Raw genomic sequence first — 26,291 nt, forward strand, 5'->3', positions numbered from 1 at the left:
TTTGAGACTTGTCATCCATTTTGTTAGGCAGTCTCTTTATTTTATACATTCATTGCCCTTCCCCTTCACATTACTTAATTACAGTAGCTTCCGTCCTTTGTAAATAGATCACACAAAATTCTGCATTAGTTAAAAACTCTTGTCTGTTAAGCAATTTTGGCCCTACAATCTTGATTTAAGATCACCCATTTCCAGAAAAAATTGCTTGACAGTTCAAAATGAAATGCCGATGGCTTTCAATGGAAGTAGGGCGTCTATTTAATGTAGGCCCCTTTGAAAACCCCTGCCTCAAAGTTCTTACATCTGTTATGGAGAAACTCAAGAATGCATTTTCCTTAAAACCCTGTGAACATGTACTTCATCCCTCATTTCACTACTTCCTGTGGGAAACCAATGAGTTGGCTTTTCTCTGTGTGTGATTTGCACTAATTGAATGCTGAATTTTCAGAGCTAAGACATGGGTTTTAAACCTATATGCTCTGGGGATGAACATGGGAAACGCTGCTGCTCTTGTTGGTTTTCACTCTTGGTAGCGTTAGAATAGTGATAAATATAGGCAGCCCTCTGTCAGGATGGAGCATGCGTTGGATCTTGCCAGTTCTGAGCTTTGTTTAATGTAAATGTGAATGAAAGAGGGGGATTTAAAGAAATTGGAGAACTTGCTAGACTATTAAAAAATTAAAATGTTTGGAATCAATTTCAGATTATCAGTTTTTACTTAAAAAACAAAAAACAAATCTTTTAAAATGTGGTTAGTTCCACAGCAAATCATCACATGCTGAGATCTTTGTCTCAATATGGCGCTGGAGCATATGAATATTTTGACCCAAAATCGAAGTATAACTGGCTAAAAAAGGTAAGTTTTATCAATCCTTAATATATTTTTTCTGAATTTTACACTATTGGCAGCTGATTTGGGTGGAACTCTTTGGGAGCCTCAAAGTTTCAAATTGGGAGGAGCATGTTCTCGGGATTGCGGGGTCTTTTTGTTTCAAACAGGAGTACTCTTGGTGTTTTAACAGACAGAGGACTGCTTTATATTGGGGAATGGGGCCTTTGTGTCTCAAAGAGCAGTTCCCCCTTAAGTGAGATGTTGGACTCCACCTGAAAAGCAACTCCCTCTAACTTTCAGATACCACACCAGTTTCAGACCAGGGACCTCATGAAAAGGAGAAGCTTCTGAAATATCTTTCCACCGCCCTTCCTCTTTGATGCCTCTGATTTTTAAAATATAAGTTCACCTGGGTGAAAAGTGGTACTTCTCTCTTGCGGGATATGTACACTCCATCCCATATGCCGGGTCACATATGGTGAGAAGAAAGGAAAAAACTTTATAGGAGCCAGTTGGGTCCTGTGTTCATGACCCTGACTATAAAACGTGGCAGTACAGCCTAGTGGCTGGAGTCAATAAAGTGGCCCTTCTACTCAGGGCAGCGCAGCCTAATGGCCAGAGTCAATAAAGGCGCCCACTTCTGGGGTACTGTGTGGCCTACTGGCTCGCTGGGGATGCGGGGCTCCACCTAGGGTATGTGGTGCCCAGGGTAAGGGGACTCAGGTCTTCCTTGCTCCTTTGAGTCCTAGCCCAGGGCCCTGGCAGTGATGGAGGTGCTCACCCCCAAGTCAGCAGGGGTCCTCCCAAAACATCTTGATTGGTTCCCTGTTTCGCTCACTGGAGAAAAGTCTAAGTCCCCTGGGCTGCTTTCTACTCTTTCTCCCTCAGCGATGCTCCATGGTTCTCAAGGGTCTCTAGGGTCCTAAAGTCTCTTCTCAGGGCTCATCAGGCAGCGTGGAGTCTGTCTGGAGCTCTGTGTACCAAGGCTCTGTAGTGGGGGCATGTAGCAATTCCCTGGAGAAAGCCTGTAGTCTGCGTCCTCCCCCTTCAGCTGCCTGTCCAGACTGAGTTGGGCAGGCTGCTTCCTTTTATACTCTGCCTCCAGGCAGAACATTCCCAGCAGGGTTGGAGGGGCGGGGCTTCCTCAGCCTGCAAAGCACAGTTAACCCTTTTGGGGCTGACATACGGTAGGTACACCCCATCACATTTTAGGAACTTGGTGGGACTATCTCAGTAGTTTATGATGCTGAGGTGATGTTGGCTGCTACTCTTTGAGGTGACCTCTGCTGGAAAGTTGCAGCAGTGTTCTCTTTCAACCAGAAACTTGTCAGTTTTCACCATTGTCTCTCCTTGTTTGAACATAATTTACATTATAAGGGAAGAGGAGATGGTATTTGGTGTGAATAAGAACCAAATTTCAGTTTTGTTCCTTGTTTACAACACTGAGAGAATAAAATAAAATTAAAAGACTCCATGAATTATTTATTTATTTTAGTGTCAGATTCTGTTGTACTCTTCTTGATTAGGGCTTGGTCTATACTTAAAACTTAGGTCAATGAAGCTACAGCATGCAGGGGTATGAAGGCCAAAAAAGAATTTGAAGAACAGCTAGCCAAAGACTCAAAGTAATAGCAAAATTTTGTTTAAGTACATCAGAAGCAGGAAACCTGCTAAACAACCAGTGGGGCCACTGGACAATCAAGATGCTAAAGGAGCACTGAAGGATAAGACCATTGTGGAGAAACTAAATGAATTCTTTGCATCAGTCTTCACGGCTGCGGATGTGAGGGAGATTCCCAAACCTGAACCATTCTTTTTAGGTGACAAATCTGAGGAATTGTCTCAGATTGAGGTGTCATTAGAGGAGGTTTTGGAACAAATTGATAAACTAAACAGTAATAAGTCACTAGGACCAGATGGTATTCACCCAAGAGTTCTGAAGGAACTCAAATGTGAAATTGCAGAACTACTAACTGTAGTCTATAACCTATCATTTAAATCAGCCTCCGTACCAAATGACTGGAGGGTAGCTAATGTGATGCCAATTTTTAAAAAGGGTTCCAGAGGTGATCCCAGCAGTTACAGACTGGTAAGCCTGACTTCAGTACTGGACAAACTGGTTGAAACTGTAGTAAAGAACAAAATTGACAGGCACATAGATGAAGATAATTTGTTGGGGAAGAGTCAACATAGTTTTTGTAAAGGAAAATCATGCCTCACCTATCTACTAGAATTCTTTGAGGGGATCAACAAGCATGTGGACAAGGGGGATCCAGTGGATATAGTATACTTACATTTTCAGAAAGCCTTTGACGAGGTCCCTCACCACAGGCTCTTAAGCAAAGTAAGCTGTCATTGGGTAAGAGGGAAGGTTCTCTCATGGATTGGTAATTGGTTAAAAGATAGGAAAGAAAGGGTAAGAATAAATGGTCAGGTCTCAGAATGGAGAGAGGTAAATAGTAGTGGGCCCCATCGATTTCAACATATTCATAAATGATCTGGAAAAAGGGGTAAATAGTGAGGTGGCAAAATTTGCAGATGATACAAAACTACTCAAGATAGTTAAGTCCCGGGCAGACTGCAAACAGCTACAAAAAGATCTGTCAAAACTGGGTGACTGGGCAACAAAATGGCAGATGAAATTCATTGTTGGTAAAAGCAAAGTAATACAGATTGGAAAACATAATCCCAACTATACATATAAAATGATGGAGTCTAAATTAGCTGTTTCCACTCAAGAAAGAGATCTTGGAGTCATTGTGGATAGTTCTCTGAAAACATCCACTCAATGTGCAGAATGTTGGGAATCATTAAGAAAGGGATAGACAATAAGAAAATATCATATTGCCTCTATAGAAATCCAGGGTATGTCCACATCTTGAATAGTGTGTGCAGATGTGGTGGCCCCATCTCAAAAAAGATATATTGGAATTGGAAAAGATTCAGAAAAGGACAACAAAAATGATTAGGGGTATGGAATGGCTTCCGTATGAGAAGAGATTAATAAGACTGGGACTTTTCAGCTTGGAAAAGAGATGACTAAGGGGGGGAATATGATAGAGGTCTATAAAATCATGACTGGTGTGGAGAAAGTAAATGAGGAAGTGTTATTTACTCTTTCTCATAACACAAGAACTAAGGGTCACGAAATGAAATGAATAGGCAGCAGGTTTAAAACAAACAAAAGGAAGTATTTTTTCACACAACGCATAGTCAGTCTGTGGAACTCTTTGCCAGAGGATGTTGTGAAGGCCAAGACTATAACAGGGTTCAAAAAAGAACTAGGTAAGTTCATGGAGGATAGGTCCATCAATGGCTATTAGCCAGGATGGGCAGGGATGGTGTCCCTATCCTTTGTTTCCCAGAAGCTGGGAATGGGCAACAAGGGATGGATCACTTGATGATTACCTGTTCTGTTCATTCCCTTGGGGGCACCTAGCATTGGCCACTGTCAGAAGAGAGGATACTGGGCTAGATGGACTGTTGGCCTGACCCATAGAATCATAGAATATCAGGGTTGGAAGGGACCTCAGGAGGTCATCTAGCCCAACCCCCTGCTCAAAGCAGGACCGATCCCTGATTAAATCATCCCAGCCAGGGCTTTGTCAAGCCTGACCTTAAAAACTTCTCGGGAAGGAGATTCCACCACCTCCCTAGGTAACGCATTCCAGTGTTTCACCACCCGCATAACGAAAAAGTTTTTCCTAATATCCAACCTAAATCTCCCCCACTGCAACTTGAGACCATTACTCCTTGTTCTGTCATCTGCTACCACTGAGAACAGTCTAGATCCATCCTCTTTGGAACCCCGTTTCAGGTAGTTGAAAGCAGCTATCAAATCCCCCCTCATTCTTCTCTCCCGTAGACTAAACATCCCCAGTTCCCTCAGCCTCTCCTCATAAGTCATGTGTTCCAGTCCCCTAATCATTTTTGTTGCCCTCCGCTGGACTCTTTCCAATTTTTCCACATCCTTCTTGTAGTGTGGGGCCCAAAACTGGACACAGTACTCCAGATGAGGCCTCACCAATGTCGAATAGAGGGGAACGATCACGTCCCTCAATCTGCTGGCAATGCCCCTACTTATACATCCCAAAATGCCATTGGCCTTCTTGGTAACAAGGGCACTGTTGACTCATATCCAACTTCTTGTCCACTGTAACCTCTAGGTCCTTTTCTGCAGAACTGCTGCCGAGCCATTCGGTCCCTAGTCTGTAGCGGTGCATGGGATTCTTCCGTCCTAGGTGCAGGACTCTGCACTCGTCCTTGTTGAACCTCATCAGATTTCTTTTGGCCCAGTCCTCCAATTTGTCTGAGTCCCTCTGTATCCTATCCCTACCCTCCAGCGTATCTACCACTCCTCCCAGTTTAGTGTCATCTGCAAACTTGCTGAGGGTGCAATCCACACCATCCTCCAGATCATTAATGAAGATATTGAACAAAACCGGCCCCAGGACCGACCTCTGGGGCACTCCACTTGATACCGGCTGCCAACTAGACATGGAGCCATTGATCACTACCTGTTGAGCCCCACAATCTAGCCAGCTTTCTATCCACCTTATAGTCCATTCATCCAGCTCATACTTCTTTAACTTGCTGACAAGAATACTGTGGGAGACAGTGTCAAAAGCTTTGCTAAAGTCAAGGAACAACATGTCTACTGCTTTCCCTTCATCTACAGAGCCAGTTATCTCGTCATAGAAGGCAATTAGATTAGTCAGGCATGACTTGCCCTTGCTGAATCCATGCTGACTGTTCCTCATCACTTTCCTCTCCTCTAAGTGCTTTCGAATTGATTCCTTGAGGACCTGCTCCATGATTTTTCCAGGGACTGAGGTGAGGCTGACTGGCCTGTAGTTCCCAGGATCCTCCTTCTTCCCTTTTTTGAAGATGGGCACTACATTAGCCTTTTTCCAGTCGTCCGGGACCTCCCCCGATCGCCATGAGTTTTCAAAGATAATGGCCAATGGCTCTGCAATCACATCTGCCAACTCCTTTAGCACTCTCGGATGCAAAGCATCCAGCCTCATGGACTTGTGCTTGTCCAGCTTTTCTAAATAGTCCTGAACCACTTCTTTCTCCACAGAGGGCTGGTCACCTTCTCCCCATGCTGTGCTGCCCAGTGCAGTAGTCTGGGAGCTGACCTTGTTCGTGAAGACAGAGGCAAAAAAAGCATTGAGTACATTAGCTTTTTCTACATCCTCTGTCACTAGGTTGCCTCCCTCATTCAGTAAGGGGCCCACACTTTCCTTGACTTTCTTCTTGTTGCCAACATACCTGAAGAAACCCTTCTTGTTACTCTTAACATCTCTTGCTAGCTGCAACTCCAGGTGTGATTTGGCCTTCCTGATTTCACTCCTGCAAGCCCGAGCAATATTTTATACTCATCCCTGGTCATTTGTCCAGTCTTCCACTTCTTTTAAACTTCTTTTTTGTATTTAAGATCAGCAAGGATTTCACTGTTAAGCCAAGCTGGTCGCCTGCCATATTTACTATTCTTTCTACACATCGGGATGGTTTGTACCTGTAACCTCAATAAGGATTCTTTAAAATACAGCCAGCTCTCCTGGACTCCTTTCCCTCTCATGTTATTCTCCCAGGGGATCTTGCCCATCAGTTCCCTGAGGGAGTCAAATTCTACTTTTCTGAAGTCCAGGGTCTGTATTCTGCTGCTCTCCTTTCTTCCTTGTGTTAGGATCCTGAACTTGACCATTTCATGGTCACTGCCTCCCAGGTTCCCATCCACTTTTGCTTCCCCCACTAAGTCTTCCCGGTTTGTGAGCAGCAGGTCAAGAAGAGCTCTGCCCCTAGTTGGTTCCTCCAGCATTTGCACCAGGAAATTGTCCCCTACATTTTCCAAAAACTTCCTGGATTGCCTGTGCACCACTGTATTGCTCAGTATGGATGCTCTTATGATCTTATGAAGAATCCACGCCCCTGAGCACTGCAGTTATGCCAACCTAATCCCCTGGTGTAGACGCAGCTGGGTCAACAGAAGAATACTTCTGTCAACCTAGCTACTATCGCTCAGGGAAGTGCAGCGACAAGAAAACTCCTTCTTGTGATATTTTTCCTATTAGAGTAATGTATTTAACTCATTTGCATCTTTTTTCACAGATAGAAAGCCAGAGATCCAGAATATTTTCTCCAGGATGCAGTTCTGTCTCTATTAAATGGCAACAGTTTGATGCAAATGCACCAGAGCCATTGCAGGCTCCTGCTCAAATACAGTCTTTATTTAACAACGAAAGACTTCTTGTCTATGGATTTATCCCACATTGTACTCAGGTAAGGAATGATACAAAGAAGCATCTTTTTTTTTGGGTGAGTAAAAATTAATATATACAGTGGAGTCGCATCTTACGCGGAGGTTAGGTTCTAAAGTCAGCACGTAAGGCGAAAATCGCGTATAGTCAAAATTACCCTTAAAAATCCCTTAAATCTCCCATAAAGTACAGTATACTGTACATGGTTTTGTGTACACAATCCTTTACAGTAATATGTATAAATGTATAATGTATACAGTAATATACAGTATATAATAAAGAGTATATATGCAAAATATAATTTTACAGTACTGTATTTTTAATTACAGGGGGGTAATTACAGGGGGTTGTCAGGGCTTGATGTCGATCCAGGACACAGAGATGATGGAGAGCTTGGGTGACTGAGAGCGAGTCGTAGACCAAGTGGTTGGCTCTGGTTCAGCTCGAGAAGTTGATTGTGTAGGCTCATCTGCTGCTGGTTGTTTTTCCTTGAAAAACATGGTGATCGGCAACTGTCGCTGTTGTCTCTTGAGCTGCTCAAACATTTCTTGATGCGGTCTCAAATCATCCGTAATACTACATGTGATCCCTCGTTCCATAGAGGGATCGTATTCAGAAATTAAATCATTCAGGTGTTTCGCTGCTTGGAACACTTCAGCAAATGTATGACGATTCCAACTTGCTGGCTCTTCCTGTTCATCGTCATCATCTTCGTCTTCTGTAGACGATTTTATCAGTTCCTCTAACTCTTCGTTAGTCAATGTTTCTCTATGGCTCTCAGTTAATTCTTCAATTTCTTCCTCAAGGATGTCAACGAAGCCATCACCACCCACTTGCCTGGCCACCTGAACAATGTGTTTCACTTCTTTGTCAATGGTCGGGAAACGCTTAAAATCATTCACACATTCTTTCCATAGGTTTTGCCAACATGCATTGACTGTTTCGGGCTTGATTATATCCATTGCCTGTTTAACATAAGTGATGCAATTGGCAATGTTGAAGGACTTCCAACACTCCATCACATTAAGATTAGGATCAGCATCCATAGCACTACGTATCCGTGAGATCGCAAGCCTCGTGTACGTGGCCTTGAAACAGCGAATCACGCCTTGGTCAAGAGGTTGGAGAATGGAGGTGGTATTGGGGGGGAGAAAGATGACATCAACGTCATTATGCGCAAACTGGAGTGCCACAGGGTGGCCAGGAGCATTGTCTATGATCAGCAACACTTTAAAGTCAAGTCCTTTCTCTTCGAGGTACCGCTTGACCTCCGGAATGAAACACTTGTGGAACCAATCCAGAAATAATGCTGCCGTCACCCAGCCTTTTTATTTGATTGCCAGAACACAGGCAGGAGATTTTTGTTCTTGCCTTTTAGGGCACGGGGATTTTCAGCCCTGTAGAGCAAGCCCGGCTTTATTAAATGCCCAGCCACATTGCCACAAAACAACACAGTCACACGGTCTTTAGCTGCTTTGAAGCCAGGGTCTTGTCTTTCTGATTTCGAAATGTAAGTGTGGTTGGGCTTTTTTTTCTAGAAGAGCCCAGTCTGGTCAGCATTAAAAACTTGTTCCGGAAGATAGCCCTTTTCTTCTATGATTTTCTTTAATTGTTCAGGGTAGGCTTTTGCTGCCTCTTCGTTGGCAGATGCAGCTTCACCAGTAGTCTGAACTTTTTTGTGGTTGAAGCGGTTCCTAAAACTGTTAAGCCAACCTTGGCTGGCTTTGAATTCCTTCTCATCAGAAGGCTGTCCCTCTTCGGCGGGAGGTTTGAACAGTACGTAGAGGCTAAGAGCCTTTTCTCGCAACGTGTTGCCATCGATAAGCACACGTTTACAGTTCATGCCTTCCAGCCATAAGTTTAATGCCTTTTCAGTCTTCACTAAAGTCTTATCACGCACCTGGCTTGTAACCTTAGCAGTTATTGGAGCACTTGATGCCGTGGCTTGATGAATTTCTCTCTCTCGAATCTTGGTGGCACGGATGCTAGATTTGTTGCAGCCATATTTACATGCCACATTACAACATTTACATGTTGGTTTGGAGACCAACATACCATCTCTTAATAAGTCCAACACAGCCAGTTTTTCCTCCAGCATTGGAACAGATCGCTGTTTCTTTGATTGAGCACCAGATGAAGTAGTTGGCTTGCGTTTAGGGGCCATGTTGTATGAAAAATACGTATCTTTAAACACTAGAATCACACTCAGGGCAGCGAGATGCTCACACCTATGAGAGGCATGCAGGAACTGAGACCGACTCAGGGAAGAGCAGATTCACGTCTCCCATCTCACACTCACTCCAGGGCATACGCTTATTGAGTGGAATGGTGGGCGGAATCGCCCGCACTATTTACAGGTATCTTGTTATTTTTCCCTTTTTTTGCTGAGCACGTATAGTTGAATTCGCATAAGTTAAGTGCGCGTATGATGCGACTCACCTATAATGCACTGCAAAGCTTCCTATATATTGATTGCTGGGATAAATTTTGTGTGACTTTCTTACACTGGCTTAAAAATGTTGTTTAAAAGCCTCACTGTGCCTGACCTGTAAGAAATATGGAGAAATAGGTGGTCCCTGCCCCAAGGAATGTACAGTCTTACCAACAGTCTGTACTAGGCGAACAACCAATTACTGACAATGATCATCTTATCTGTCTTAGGTACTTACATGGTCTCCATTACCAGAGTGCATCACTGTCTTTAATATATTTATCCTCACAACACCCCTATAATGCAGGGAAGTACAATCACCTGCATTTTACAAATTAAGAACGAAGTGTCTTGTAGAACAGGGACTTGAACCCAGATCTCCTAACCTAGTACCATAACCACTAGACCATCTATCCTTCCATAGGATCATCCTTTCCCCAAATTTTTCTCAACTGGCATTGAAAATGGCTCAGCTGTTAGTGTGAATGAGACAAAACTGTTTTCAGTACAGTTACAGAAAGTACTATTGACACTTGTGTTCCCTGTAAGCTGTGCGCTTGAATGGCGGCACAGGAGAGATTTAAGTGCCACCCAGCTGATTAGGAGAGTGCGCACTGCCGGCAGCATGTGTTCAGGTACCCCTCCCCCCACATTGCTCTATCCTGCAGCTGCTCCCAGGACCCTCCTGCTGGCTGTGCAGAGTGTCGGGGGGAGGGTGCTGATGTCAGGGTGTCCCCCTCTACCCCGCCCCTGTACCCCATCTCCACAGAGCAGGGGACACAGCTTGGCTCAGGACTCAGAGCTGCTGCCGGGAAGGGTGAGTGACTGAGTGCCTTTCTTAAAGAGACAGTGCACGGTTTCTGAGATTTCCCATCCAGCAGCCAGCTCACACAGTCTCTCTCTCACCCCCCCCCCCCACACACACACTCGCTCTCTCTCTCTCTCTCACCCCCCCCCCACCCATGTACCCCATCTCTGCAGAGTGGGGGAGGGAAGACAACAGGGGTCAGGACAGAGCAGGAGAGCTTTCAGTGAGTTTCTTAAAGAGACAGCGCAGGACGTCTGTCAGAAACTTTCCCAGCAGCCAGCACACACACTGTCTCTGTGTCAAACACACACACTGTTTCTCTCTCACACAGATGTGCAGGTGAACAAGCCTCTGAAAGTGTGGCTGATGTGATGTGATTAGGTCCTATGATGGTGTCTCTTGAATAGATATGTGGACAGAGTTAGCAACAGGCTTTTTTGCAAGGATAGGTTCCTGGGTTAGTGTTCTTGTTGTGTGGTGTATGGTTGCTGGTGAGTATATGCTTCAGGTTCGGGGGCTGTCTGTAAGCAAGGACTGGCCTGTCTCCCAAAATCTGTAAGAGTGAGGGATCGTCCTTCAGGATAGAATGTAGATCCTTGATGATGCGCTGGAGAGGTTTTAGTTGGGGGCTGAAGGTGACGGCTAGTGGTGTTTTGTTACTTTCTTTGTTGGGCCTGTCCTGTCGTAGGTGACTTCTACCAATGTGATATATGCCCCTCTGCCATATACATTGGCCAAACCGGACAGTCTACGCAAAAGAATAAATGGACACAAATCAGATGTTAAGAATTATAACATTCAAAAACCAGTCGGAGAACACTTCAACTTCCCTGGACACTCAATTACAGACCTAAAAGTCTCAATTATTCAATAAAAAAACTTCGAAAACAGACTCCAACGAGAAACTGCAGAACTGGAATTAATTTGCAAACTGGACACCATTAAATTAGGCTTGAATAAAGACTGGGAGTGGATGAGTCATTACACAAACTAAAAACTATTTCCCCATGCTAATTTTCCCCCTACTGTTACTCACACCTTCTTGTCAACTGTTTGAAATGGACCATCCTGATTATCACTACAAAAGTGTTTTTTTCTCCTGCTGATAATAGCCCACCTTAATCGATTAGTCTCGTTAGAGTTGGTATGGCAATCCCATTTTTTCATGTTCTCTGCATATCTATCTATCTATCTATCTTCCGACTGTATTTTCCACTGCATGCATCTGGTGAAGTGGGCTTTAGCCCATGAAAGCTTATGCGCAAATAAATTAGTTAGTCTCTAAGGTACCACAAGTACTCCTCGTTCTTTTTGCTGACACAGACTAACGTGGCTACCACTCTGAAACATATATTCTCTGTAATTTTATTCTTTCAAAGTGTGTTATTTTAGTGTTTTGACTGGTCTATGCATTTCATAATTTTTATTTCTCTTACACTTAAATTGAATTCTTTGAGTAGTGAGTTCTATAATGCCCATAATTTTCTGTCCTGGCTGGAGTAATTATCCCTATTTAACTTTTTTAAAATATATATTATATCTAGGTTTTTTGTTTCTGCTGGTGGCGTACATCCGCACATACCTTGGTGCACATAACAAAATTTATTCTGCACATGGATGGAAAAAATTAGAGGGAACATTGATTGACACACTTTTTGTTAGCCACCAACCTTTATCATACAAGTTGTAGAGGGAATCCAACTTTAATAGAAACCATCCTCTGAATAAAATGTCGTATGTGATGTTCCTGTCATTGTGCTTAAATACATTTAGGATTCCTTTTTTGTGGGTCTTCTGTATAGATTCTTTTGTGTACCAGGGAACATGTTTTTAAAGATATGCATCTGATTACTCACAACTCCAATTCTGTTTGCATTTCTGAAAACGGAGCATCACTGAAGAAGTACTGACAGCACGGAATGATAGGGAAAAATGAGAAGAATACATTTCTTATTTCTTTCAGGCCACCTTAAATGCACTAATAAATGACCAAGAATTGCAAGCAATGGTATCAACCACTGAATTACAGAAGACAACAGGAACAGTGAGTTAGGCCAATGTTATTTATACATACCATATGTTAGGGGGCTTATTCCTTCACCCACTTCCTTCCCTGGTCCTTCTCGCATGAACAGAGAGCAACAATACCCGAAGTCCAAAGGTGCAAACAATTCGATGTTTATTGGGGTAAACTTCCAGCAAGCATGATTCCAGTTTCCTTTCTTAGTGTCCCCCTTTCCAGCTCTGACACCACAGAGCCTTACCTGTGTCCCTGTTCCCATTCCCCCCCCTTAGCAAAACATGATTCCAATTTCCCCACCCCCATTTCGTTCCCATTCCCTCTCTTAGCAAAACATGATTCCAATTCCCCACCCCCATTCCATTCCCATTCCCTCCCTTAGCAAAACATGATTCCAATTCCCCATCCCCATTCTCTGTTCCCTTCCCCCCACCCACCCTACTCACTTCTTGATTGACTGCAGACTATATAGTAAAACTTGAGTTCTGCTTAGCTATACCTTAACCAATCATTTTACTGAAATTTAACTAACCAATCCTAACATATTGTAACATGATTACCAATTATATCCCACCACCTTAATTAGTTTACACCCAGCAAAATTAATTATACAGCAGACAGAAACAATCACAGAACCAGACAGAGATTATACAGACAAACAATAGGGAAACGGGGACTACAGTGATAGAACAAACACAGAAATGAGGATTTCACATCCCAGCTATTGATAAGTGAGTTCTTGCCAGACAGGCTGCTATCAAACTAAGTTTCCTTTTACATCTTTTAGGCACTTCCCTTTCTCTGGAGGCAATAGGCATTATCAGGACAGGACTGTATTCCTAACAGCCCAATAGCACCTTATTTCAATGTGACTAGTTCGGAATGTGAGGATGTGACCGTTCACTTCCCAGCTTATGGCTGCCTCTGCTGCTTAGCCAAAGGCCTTAGCCTAAGAACAGGGCCTCAGACTGTCACAGTAAGAGAAAGCTCTTACACTGGCAGGCAGTGATTTTGATTCTTTCTTTTATACCTCTATAACTAGCTAAGTGATAAGAATACACCTAAATTCTTAGAGTATAGGCCTTTACAGACAGGCCTGAATATCTATATCCTAACACCATATACATGTTGTTTTAAAATAGCACATACCCTTGTTTTCAGCATTTTTGCTGTTTTAATAAAGAACCTCAGCCTCATTTGAAGGAAGCTTTTAAAAAGGCAGCTGACCTATGTGGGATAAGTGAGCACATTTCCGACATGCTTGATGGCCCAGACTGATTTGTAAAATATAAACTTACCTGGGTGGAAGGTGGTTCTTCTCATTTTAGGAATTTGTTGGGGCTCCTCTGTAGTTTCTGACGTTGAGGTGATGTTAGCTGACCTTTGCTGGGGATGATGCAGCAGCGTTCTCTTTCAATACTTAAGCCATTGCTTTTTGGAAAAATTCTAAAAGAACTGAGGCCTGTTCTACACTACATAGTGAGGTCGACGTAGGGCCGCTAGTTATGACCTAATTATGTCAGTGTACACACTAAAGCCTTGTCCCGCCGATGTAAGTGCCCAACTACATCGACATACTAACTCCACATCCACAAGAGGCATAGGGCTTATGTCAGTGTAGTTAGGGCAATGCAGCATCTGTGTAGACACCTCATTACTTACATTGGCTGTTGGCCATTTCAGGGCTCCATGCTGGATCCGTGAAATTGATGAAAAAACTCAGGGAGGTGAGAAGCCCGGGTGGCTCACTCCCGCTCCCAGTGGGGAGGCGAGAAGCTGAGAATCCGGTGGGCAGCTGGCCTCAGCTCCCAGTTGGGAGGCAAGAAGCCAAGCTGGCTCCTGGCGGGGAGCTGCGCCTGGCTCTCAGTCCTGGCTCTCGGTCCCCAACACTATCCCTCTTCAGTCTCTGGAAGTGTTCCTGGTGAGGATGTGCACCATTGACAGGAAAGTAGTGTGGACATCAGTGACTGCAGTAATTGCTGAGGTGGCTGTAAGTCAACCTAACAGGTCAACTTAAGTCTGTAGTGTAGACTGTAGTGTAGATTCCCTGAGAGAGGAGGAATTGTAAAAGGCAGCACTATCCAGTGTGACCAAAGGTTGTGACTGTTTCAGTTAATATTGAAAAAACTGCAAATCCACTCCCTATGGGAAAGCACGGCAGCAGTCCTAAATAACTTCCTAAACTGAAAAGAGGAAAATGGCTAAAAGAGGCATTTATTTACTTTTCAGAGCTTGTGTACTCCTGGAAATTCACCTAAATAACTATTCCAGAATAATTATTTATTAATAATTATTTTGAAATCGTTACTTTGGTGTAAATACATGTGTGAGCATTTTTATTTATTAATGAGTGCATCTTTGCTGTTTATCTTAATCCACATTGGAAGCTATTTCAGTAAATTTCCAAGCTCTCATACAGACAAACTGGGTTGGTGCGAATGGGGAAGGTACTCACTTATCCTAATGAGTCAGGTACTCTTTAAACTACTGTCCTGAGAGGTTCAAATGTTCATCTGGGCTTCAGATCAGTATTCCTCTTCATGGGTCAAGTTTTTAGTTTGTACCTCCACAAATCACACTCCTTCTTTTGACCCCACAACTAATCAAAGGTGCAGAAAGGACAAATGCAATTTTGACAGGTGCAAATTGTGATTGCAAAAAGAGAAGCTGCCTTATGAAAATCTGGGCCAAATTTCGAAGATGAGTGTTATTTTTCTATGCCTCAGATAGAATCTGAGAATTCCCACCATTTTTTCCTTTCCCCCGTATCCAGAAAGATCCCTTTGTTTTGGCTACCAACATCTGGCCAAAAAGGACTCACCAGGGGTTCCCTTCTGAGTCAGTCAATGTTTTTTTTTAAAAATGGACCTGTGGAGATGATTGGATGACACATTGCTCCATGTCCTTACTGGGCTGGGTTTAACAGTCCTCAGTACTCCCACTCCTTGTTGGCTTTAACATATTACAGATGTACAGATTATTTTCCTCCTCTTGGCTAGAGTGGTACAGTTGAAACAGAAATTACATCACCAGTTTGCACAGTTCACTGTCCCCCAGAGCAGGAATTAGTTGATGGTATAAAGGTATGATGACTTTTAAAAGTTAAAAAAATGCGCACTAATCATAAAAATACAAAATTATTTCAAACAAGGTGTGGGATGTAATGCTCCTCTATGGAAAATACTGCCTTGAAACTTTTAACATTCAATAAAATGTAACTTTAGATGCCAGTTATCCTGAAACTGAATCCTCATTGATCAGAAGACTTTAAAAATCAGAAAACCTTATACATAAAATGGAGATTTTTAAATACAAGGTTTTAAATTGGTGATCATTTGAACTTGTCTCTTTTCCTTAATGTAGCTTCTCCACAAACTCACAGCAAGAGCCATCATTAGGGATTATGAAGATGGGATACTTCATGAAAATGAAACAGAACATGAGGTTTGTCATTCTAAAGATAAGAATATGAACTAGGAACCACTATTTTATCTCAGTTTATGCTTAAAACAAGAACTGTTAAAGGGGTTCAGTGAAATGGGGATAGGAAGAGGAGAGGTGGAGAGAATGTTTGACTTGGGAATGGAAATTGGAAGGTTGCAGTATGAATTCCATAGATTTTAAGGCTGAAATGGACCATTATGATCATCTAGTCTGATGTCCTGGATAACACAAGCCAAAAGAACATGCCCAGTAACTTCTGCATCAAGCCCAGAACTTCTGTTTGAGCTATAGAATATCTTTTAGAAAGAGAGATAGTCTTGATTGAAAACCTTCAGGTGATGGTGAACCCATCACATCCCCAGATAAGTTCCACTTAGTTTCTGTTCAAGAATTGTCTACTGTCGGAAATCTTTACCTCATGTAGGTACTTGTAGACTGTGATCAAGTCACTTCTTAACCTTCTGTTGGATAAACCAAATAGATTGAACTTCTTAAGTCTCTCACTAGAAGGCATGTTTTCCACATCTCAAATCATTCTTGTAGCTCTTTTCTGAACATCCTATTTTTCAACATTCAGTTTCACATATGTTTATAGACATGAGGGCATAATCCTGTAAACCTTTACTTGCTTGTATGTGTGAGGACCTGATTATGCAAACTTTATTCACCTGAGTAGTCCCACTAGAAGTCAGAGTTTTAGAAGCCAGTAGGACCCTCATGTGAGAAAAGTTTGCAGGAGTGGGTCCCAAGCTTTGGGGTCAGATTGGGGGGAAATATAGTAGTGGTACTTTCACAGCTCTGCCTACAAAATAAGCTCTATCCATGTGAGTTGGGTGTAGTGCTGCATCACAGTAAATCATGCAGATGTTTAAAATATGATGGTGCATGTTTTCAGAGCTCTACTATTTCCTTGAGCTTGTCTCCCCCTCACTGGGACTTGATTATGCCCATGTGCTCTTCTAGGCAAATTGGGGTTGATTGGGGGGAATAAATAAGTGATGGTACCTTCCAAATGCCATCCTCTTGATGCAGTAAGTGAGACAGTTAATTCACAGATAGTAAATTTTGCAAATCTGTGACACCCCCATACTGCTTTCTTACAAATAGTTAACATTGTTGACATTTAAATGATCGTTATTGGGCATTTGAGGAAACACCTCACTAAAATGAGTGGGCGGGGGGGTCAGTCACACATTTCAGAGCTACTGGTCCATGCTCTGCATACCAACAGAAATCTCCGCACCACTTACACTCAGTTCACATTTTTGAGATTTTCTTCACAGCCATGACAGCTAGAGGCTTACTTTATTTTCATTAAATGAAAGCTGAGATTCTGGAGAACATGATTGTTTGTTTGTTTTCAGAGAGGTCTCAGTATATCGTATGTCTGTGTACAGGATGTTTCTGAGTCCTGAACAGGCTTGAGCATTGCCATTCCTGACTTGACACAAATTGTGTCCCATAGGTGCAAGGTGTTTTGCTTTAGTTGTGCTGCTGACATGCTGACCTTTAGGTTTCAGTAATGACTGTCATTGATGCAGAATCTGATAAGGAGTCATATGCTTGCACTGGAAGGAGCTGGAAGCCCAATGGAGCCCTGATTGACTTGTGACAAGACCATTCCAGTGCAGTTTTTCTTTAAGAATTACCAATTCCAGTTTCCTCTCCCCCAGCACAAGTGGATAAATCTGCAAGTAGCTGAGAGGGTTAGGATTAGCCCCTCTCCCTTCAGAACACTTCTAAACAGGAAGCAGGAAATTGGGTACACAAACATAACCATATTTGCACTGCTTAGAAATAGCTGCAAGCTGAGCTAGCTTACTTACATCCATAGTGCATAAGAACATATTGTGTATATTCAGTTTTGACATTGACACTTATTCTAGCGAATATTGTTTTCACCTGTATGTTTTGTTTTTAAACATATTTTGTCATTATATAACAACCTAGATGAAGAAACATACTTTGAAAGTCCTGATTATTAACCTCAGCATGGAGAACTCCATCATAACCCAGTTTACAAGCTTTGTGGCAGTAGAAAAAAGGGTATGTGTTTCCATTAAAATATCTCATTACTGTCTATATGTCTCTAAAAATTCTTTAGAAAATAACTGAAAAGAAAAACAATTACTGTAATCTTGTAAGAATTAAAGCACATATTGCTTAATATTATCACAGTGAACAATTTTAGTTCTTTTACAGAAGAACTAAAATTATTTTTGCAAAAGCTTGTGTTCTTTGATGCTTTTTGAATTATATGTTACTTTCCTTATAAAGCTTCTTTTATATCATACGTTGTTGGAGTACCTAGGCATCCAAACAAAGTCTGTTTCTGTCCCACCCACTACCCAGACTGGATGTTTGCAAGTGAACCAACAGAGAGGCATAATCTCTGTGTTTATTTTGGAGATACTTGCTTTTTTAATGATTTAGAAACTGCAATTTTCTTTTTGTATCTGTGTATGCATGTGGCGGAGTTCAGAACTGTGCAAGTGTTCTGACTTTGGGACTGTATCTGTAGGCACAACTCCTATAAAGGCACCATCTCTGGTCCAGAAAGAACTTTTTAATCTAGAAGAACAACACTTTTACCCTGTAGTGCTGCAACTGTAATTGAAAGAAACTGTTTGGATTGCGGGCAGCAAGTACTGTGTCTTCCCATATGTCTGTACAGCATCTAGCACGTTAGGAACTATTATAGTATAAGTAATACTGATAGTTATTAATTATTATTTATTTAGGATTATAAGTATACTAAAGGAAAATAATCAATTCCCTATTATGGTATAATTATCTGAATGTCATGGAGGGCACTGAGTAAGTTGAACTAACTTAAGGAACAGGAGACGTCCATATTTTGGACCATTACATTTGTACTGCATTTAAAACTAAAAATAGGCTGGCACAGATTTTGTTCATAGAAATAAATATTGTTTTGTTTGTGCCTTTTAAGAATATAACTTATACATTTGACAGATGTCATCGCATGTATAATATCCCAGCAATCCTGTGTAATAGTTATTGGTGGAATTATTGTCCCTTTCTTGTAAATACGGCTCCTTAATCAGCCAAAGATTTACTGTTAAGCTCTGTGTGGCACCCCTCCGCACTTGGTCACTATCTCCCTAGCAAAAATCTAGTCAGAGCTTTCACTCTTCTGGCAGTTCTTGCTCTGATTTTCAGACAATGTAATCATCTGTGTTGTTACCTCCTGGTAATGATCTTTATATAATACAAATTTTATAAATAAAGTGCCATTCTACTCAGGCTCTCTGATTACTGTGAAATATCATAAACAACAGTTAAACGTAAACAGTATAAACTTGGCAGTATAAAAATCAGATAACCTGCTAAAAAGCATACTGGTTCCAATACATTGGAAAACATCTTTATCATATACATGTATAATAAAGCAGGTCATGTGTCTTGTACATATATCAGAAAAAAGGAAATTTAAACATCATCTTTTTATTTAGGATTCTGTACATTCATCTACCATATTCCAGACCACTGCATTATACTCACAGAAGAAATACTCTTTTCTTTTCGTAATCTACAATATGTTGGTGTGTTTGGTTGCTCTTAACCATTGACTTATATACGGGAGTTGTGATGGGGAAGTGACACATGAGTAACAGCTGACATCCAAAATTAAAAACTGTCTGATTGATCTGCCCGCTGAAAGCAAGTGAGAGGGTAATTTCTGAACTGAAGTTACATAAGATACAGAAGAGGTTTCTCAAAATACTTGGAGGTGCATTGGCAGTGTTGTGTGCCAGTCCATTTACTACCAATAGCGTGTTATGATACGACAACCCTTAATGCAGTCAGGCATTATAAAGTTACATTTACTCCGTGTTTGTGTGTACTGAGCATCTTTTATATACTGAATGCACCTCCTCTCTATATTTCCTCGCAAGTTTCACCCAGCATTTGACTCTCAACCTTACATTGTCTGATAGAGAAGGAATCTCTGGCATAACAAGCATCACTTTTAAGGATTATAATAAAATTAAAGACAGTTCTCTAGTTTGTAATTCTGTTGCGTTTTAATTAAGGATGTTAATGAAGTTAAGCATGCTGGTCTTCCAAACATTCTTGAACTTATAGCTGAGGAAGATATAGACTTTTTACCCTACATGGACTGGGAACATGAGACATCTGGACATGGATACCTGTCTTCTAATAGAGGAGTGGGATTTGGCAGATGTGAATCGGTAAATATGCTTTATGTGTTCTTGTTTTTAACATTTTTTGTGTATTACCCAGTTGTGGTAGTAGATGGTTTATAAGGTAGCAGTTGGTAGTTGTTTATAAAGTCTGCACCATTTCTTATTATTCTGGATGCAATTAATTTCATAAATGTTTGTGTGAAGTGCAAAAAATCAGAGGACTCTCTCCCAAAGAAAGCAAGGTACATAAAAGGTGGTGTGGCATCAGGCCCCATTGCAGCAGAGATCTTTGAGAGAGAAGAGGATTCTAGTGGCCCTTTACTCTCTTCCAGGATAAATTCTTCCCTTTCCATCCAGGGTCTTATACCATGCTTTCAGGCTGCTGTTTCCCTCTCTTGGGAATATATACTTTATATATACTGCGCATATATATATATATATGCTTATTAACAAGGAATGTATAGAAAACAAAAAAAAGTTTCTTTGCTTATAACCCCAAGCCTCTTTGGGTCTAGTGCTAGCTAAAGATCTCTCTCCCTTGCTTTTTCAGGGTCTTATACCATACTTAAATTACAGGTTGCTGCTTCACTTTTTTGTGCCATGTCTACACTACCAATTTGTGTCAACAGAAGTGATGCTGACATAATAAAAATCACAATTTCGTGTTCATTCTTGCTCCCTCTGTTGGCAGATCATGTCCACGGTGTGGCCTCCCTCCGATCCACAGGGGGAGGAACCACTTTATGTGCCTGGGTGGGTGGAGTCAGGCCGGGTTCACCCTTCTCACTGGAAATTGAGAGAGAGGACGGGAAGTACAAAAAGAGGAACCTTCAGCTCAGTTGGAGCTGAGGCAGGGCAGGAGACAGGCGAATATTGCTCCCTGGTGGCCTCTTACTCTGCTGCTGAACCAAGCGGTGCCCTGACCCCAGAGGAGACCAAGTCCAAGGAGGAGCTGCTGATGGCTGTGTACCCCCGGGAGATGGACGACACCTACAGAGCCCAGGTACCAAACAAAGAGGTAGTAGAAAGTGGCCCAGGGACACTAGACTATAGTCTGGTTGCATGGTTGCCTGAATCCAGGTCTGTGTGTTTCGGGCGGATCCCCATTGACCCACTGACAGAACATTCTGCCACCTATAGCCTGGGGCTGAGAACCAGTAGAGTAGGGAGGGCCTGGGTTCCCCTACCCCCTGGTGTTAAACCCACCCCAAGGGTGGCAGCCTCCCCACCATAGGTGAAAAGGCCTGTGTTTGTCTGCTGTCTGCCAGATCTGAGACAACAATCTGTGTAGTGCTCTGCCCTGCACGAGGGCCAGAGCCTATAGCCTGGTTGTTAGCTCTGCTGTGCTGGAGAGCCAGAGCCCACAGACGGTTTGGCGCGCCACCCCACCAAGAGGGTCAGGGCATTAGCACCTGATTTGCTAATTCCCCTGATGTTAAGCAGTGACCCCAGTGACATAATGAGGCAGTGTGGCTTCCCTCCGACCCAGATGGGGAGGGACAACCACCACCGCACTACATACCCCTTTTTGACCCAAGCAGCTAGTCAAAATTTGAGGCCCTGGTATTCCAGTTGGGGGTAGAAATTGATGAAAGACTCTGCATCAAAAAATATCCTGATCTTGCTTATTAACAAGGAATGTATGAGGTCCTGGGTCCCCGAAGGTAGGAAGAACCAGGAAACAACAAACAGTTTCTTTGCTTATAGCCCCAAGCCTCCTTGGGTCTAGTGCTAGCTAAAGATCTCTCTCCCTAGTTTTTTCCATGGTCTTATACCATGCTTTCAGGCTGCTGCTTCCCTTTCTTGCTGTTTGTCTCTTTGGGATTGGGTATGAACGCACCCTATAATTAACATAACTGGCAGGATATGTTAAGCAGGAGCCCCTGCCCACCCAAGACAAAAGCATCTGTGAACCCACCCAGGGAACATGCATACACTCCTTGCCGAAACCCCATTCACCACTCAGTCCAAAACTCCTGGATGGGTTCACAACACCTTATGGCTTAGGTGAGGAGGTCGTGCTTAACTTACCCTGACAGTCATGTTAATTGTAAGAGCGCAGTCACATCTAATTTCAAAGATGTTTTAACTAAGCCCATAACAATACCTTCCCTTCCACCCTGCTATACACATCCTCACCCAAGATCCCACTATGGATAAGGTCCTGTGTAAATCATGATTTCATGGATTACATGGAAATTGTGAAATTAGCCCAATACCGTGATGTTTCCTACAGCAGGGAGACTGTTGGAAAAATCATGGAATTGGGTTCAATTGGCTGCTCATGGGGAGGAGAGGGAAGGGCATTGTCCTGGATGTGGGGTGTCTCACCATGTGGCACTAGCTGGCAGGCCCGGGGCAGGGATTGGGGCCTGTGCTCAGTTTCATAGAATCATAGGACTGGAAGGGATCTCGAGAGGTCTTTTAGTCCAGTTCCCTACACTCAAGGCAGGACTAGATATTATCTAGACCATCCCTGAGGGGTGTTTGTCTAACCTGCTCTTAAAAGCCTCCAATGATGGAGATTCCACAACCTCTGTAGGCAATTTATTCCAGTGCTTAACCACCCTGACAGTTAGGAAGTTTTTCCTAAAGTCCAACCTAAACCGCCCTTGCTGCAATTTAAGCCCATTGCTTCTTGTCCTATCCTCAGAGGTTAATGAGAACAGTTTTTCTCCATCCTCCTTGTAACAACCTTTTATGTACTTGAAAACTGTTATCGTGTCCCCCCCTCAGTCTTCTCTTTTCCAGACTAAACTAACCCAATTTATTTCATTCTTCCCCTTCTTGACCTTTAATCATTTTTGTTGCTTTTCTCTGGACTTTCTCCAGTTTGTCCACATCTTTCCTGAAATGTGGCACCCAGAACTGGACACAGTATTCCAGTTGAGGCCTAATCAGCATGGAGTAGAGCAGAAGATTTACTTCTTGTGTCTTGCTTACAACAGTCCTACTAATACATCCCAGAATGATGTTTGCTTTTTTTGCAACAGTGTCACACTATTGACTCATAGTTAGCTTGTGATCCACTGTGATCCCCCAGAATCCTTTCCGCAATACTCCTTCCTAGGCAGTCGTTTCCCATTTTGTATGGTTGTAACCAGTGATGAACTGCCAAAAGCTGAAGAACTGGTTTCTTCACTCACTCCGGGACTTCGGTGGCAGGTCCTTCAGTCGCTCCGGGTCTTCGGCAGCACTGAAGGACCTGTCGCCGAAGAGCCGCCAAAGTGCCACCGAAGACCCGGAGCGAGTGAAGGACCGGAGCGAGTGAAGGATCTGCCGCCGAAGTGCTGCCGAAGACCCGGAGCGCCACCGGGTGAGTAAAAATTAAAAAGGGATTCTCAGGGGAGCTTCCCCAGCCGAGAGCTCAGGCGGGCCGGACAGGATGGTCCCGCAGGCCGGAGTTTGCCCACCCCTTTAACAATCAGTTCTAAACCAGCTTCAAAATTTACCAACCGGTTTGCGCAAACTGGTGCAAACTGGCTCCAGCTCACCACTGGTTGTAACTGATTGTCCTTCATAAGTGGAGTACTTTGCATTTGCCTTTATTGAATTTCATTCTATTTACTTCAGACCATTTCTCCAATTTATCCAGATAATTTTGAGTTTTAATGCTATGCTCCAAAACACTAGCAACCTCTCTCAGTTTGGTATCGTCCACAAACTTTATAAGTATACTCTTATAACATTATCTAAATCATTGATGAAGATATTGAACAGAGCCAGACCCAGGATTGATCCCTGTGGGACCCCATTCGATATGCCCTTCCAGCTTGACTGTGAACCACTGATAACGACTATCTGGGAATGGTTTTCCAACCAGTTATGCACCTAACAGTAGCTCCATCTAGGTTGTATTTCCCCAGGCAACCACTGCTGCTTTCCTGTCTGGCCAGCTGGTGGGGACAGGGGGTATCCCTGACAATGCCCAGAGATCAGAAGGCATGGCCCTACCAACAGCAGCCTTTGGCAGGCCCAAGAGAGACACTGCAGTGCTGGCTCTGTCTGACTGGCAAGGAGCTGAGACCAGGATCCGCTGTTTGGAAAATGAGCAGGTATGTGAGGGGTCCCTGCCCCAAAGCGGGGATCAGCAGCCCTGCATAGCCCATAAAAATCAAACACTTACCTGTGGTACTGCTGTGAATTTTTTTTAAAAGCAAACTAATTTTCACTGAGCCTCAGCTATGGGTCACCATCCTGATTTAATGTTCCCTCCCACATCTCCAGTACTCAAATAGCTGGTGACCCCTCTGTGGATCATAAGCTGATACGTTTGTTCTAACAAACCACAGGTGGCAGTGTGGAGCTGGTAGCTGAGGGAGTGTGAGGAGAGGGACGACTTACTCCTGTCCTACTGCTGGCAGACCCAGGTGGCTGCTGATAGTTCACTCTGACAATCACCGGATGGCTTATGCAAGCAAGAGAATCAGCCCTTGATCCACAACTGAATCTCCATTTCAGTAGTGGCTCAGCCAGAGTTGGGGGATTACTGAGATGGGGGTAGGCATGTTTGCTGGTGGAGGAGGAAGTATTGTTGCATTGTGGGGGACAGAGATTGCTGTCTCGGCCAGCTGAGAGACTACAGCACAGAGCAGAGGCTTATGGAAGGGTGGGACCATGACTGGGGAGCATTTATAGTGGAAGGGGGAATCTGAAGAGGACATTGCTGTAGAGGCCATGGGCAAAGAGGGGATTCCGACCTGGGGAACTGAGGAGGGTTGTTGGCCAAGGGAGTTGTCAGCACTGGAAGCTGTCAGAGTCATCTGCACCGATTGTGCCAGTGAGATGCTTCTACACTGTCACTCAATTAACTGAACCGTAACTGATCATGGCTTTACTTCTCCAAGTTACATAGAGATTGCCACCATAAATTGTGGTAATCTACAACATATTGGTGTGCCAGGTTGCTCTCAACCATTAACTTGTATAAGGAAGTTGTGATGGGGAAGTGACACATGAGTAACAGCTGACATCCAAAATTTTAAACTGTCTGATTGATCTGCCCGCTGAAAGCAAGTGAGAGGGTAATTTCTGAACTGAAATTACATAAAATACAAAAGAGGTTTCTCAAAATACTTGGAGGTGCATTGGCAGTGTTGTGTGCCAGTCCATTTACTACCAATAGTGTGTTATGACACGAAACCCTTAATGCAGTCGGGCATTATAAAGTTACATTTACTCCGTGTTTGTGTATACTGAGCATCTTTTATATACTGAATACACCTCCTCTCTATATTTCCTCGCAAGTTTCACCCAGCATTTGACTCTCAACCTTACATTGTCTGATAGAGAGGGAATCTCTGGCATAACAAGCATCACTTTTAAGGATTACAATAAAATTGAAGACAGTTCTCTAGTTTGTAATTCTGTTGCGTTTTAATTAAGGATGTTAATGAAGTTCAGCATGCTGGTCTTCCAAACATTCCAATGGCTCCAGAACATTTAGACGTTTTACCCTACAAGAACTGGGAGCATGATACATCTGGATACCTGTCTTCTAATAGAGGAGTGGGATTCGGCAGAAGTGAATCGGTAAATACGCTTAATGTATTCTTGTTTTTAACATTTTTTGTGTATTACCCAGTTGTGGTAGTAGATGATTTATAAGTTAGCAGTTGGTAGTTGTTTATAAAGTCTGCACCATTTCTTATTATTCTGGATGTAATTAATTACATAAATGTTTGTGTGAAGTGCAAAAAATCAGAGGACTCTCTCCCAAAGAAAGGCAAGGTACATAAAAGGTGGTGTGGCATCAGTCCCCATTGCAGCAGAGATCTTTGAGAGAGAAGAGGATGCTAGTGGCCCTCTACTCTCTTCCAGGATAAAGTCTTCCCTGTCTGTCTAGTCCAAGGCCTTGTTTTCTTTAGAGTACTCAGATGGTGGTACTTCTGTCAGTTGTATTGCACTGATTGACGTACCATTAACTGTCCAGTGTAGCCACCCTGAATCAGGGTAAGGCTTGTCCTTGCTTAGATCGATTTGGATGTGGGATGTCATATATCCCTCAGCTGCTGTTTCACTCTTTTGGGCCATGTCTACACTACCAATTTGTGTCGACAAAAGTGATGTCGACATAATAAAAATCACAATTCTGTGTTCACACTTGCTCCCTCTGTCGCCAGATCATGTCCACAGTGGGGGCACCATCATCGACAGTGTGAATAATGCACTGTGAGTACCTATCCCACAGTCCTTCTGTCACTAGGTGTTGTGGGATGACGGAGTGAATCATGGCACATCTTGGGACAGTGTTAAATGTCCCGTGATGCATTGCTTTCTGTCCCAGCACTCCATGAGCTTCCGACTTCCTTTTGCGGTGTT

At 43.0% G+C, this 26,291-nt stretch overlaps 1 protein-coding gene across 7 annotated transcripts in view; it reads left to right on the forward strand.

Moving 5' to 3' along the window:
- PARP4 (poly(ADP-ribose) polymerase family member 4) overlaps positions 1–26,291 on the forward strand; it is a 114,336-nt gene that overhangs the window by 58,111 nt on the left and 29,934 nt on the right. For 5 of the 7 annotated variants that reach the window (XR_006286120.1, XM_037890611.2, XM_043530233.1 and 2 more), the window contains exons 25-33: positions 757–856; positions 6,947–7,117; positions 12,298–12,378; positions 15,718–15,798; positions 17,749–17,844; positions 19,857–20,015; positions 20,662–20,973; positions 23,822–24,025; positions 25,356–25,502. Coding sequence is in view for 6 of the 7 variants with exons in the window: in XM_037890611.2 (XP_037746539.1) it covers positions 757–856; positions 6,947–7,117; positions 12,298–12,378; positions 15,718–15,798; positions 17,749–17,844; positions 19,857–20,015; positions 20,662–20,973; positions 23,822–24,025; positions 25,356–25,502 (1,351 nt within the window). In the remaining variant the exon portion in view is untranslated. The remainder of the gene's footprint in view (positions 1–756; positions 857–6,946; positions 7,118–12,297; positions 12,379–15,717; positions 15,799–17,748; positions 17,845–19,856; positions 20,016–20,661; positions 20,974–23,821; positions 24,026–25,355; positions 25,503–26,291) is intronic. The other 2 variants (XM_037890587.2, XM_043530224.1) reach the window with 2 other exon arrangements.

The sequence above is a fragment of the Chelonia mydas genome, chromosome 1, assembly GCF_015237465.2.
Source record: "Chelonia mydas isolate rCheMyd1 chromosome 1, rCheMyd1.pri.v2, whole genome shotgun sequence".
In the NCBI taxonomy this organism is placed as follows: Eukaryota; Metazoa; Chordata; order Testudines; family Cheloniidae; genus Chelonia; species Chelonia mydas.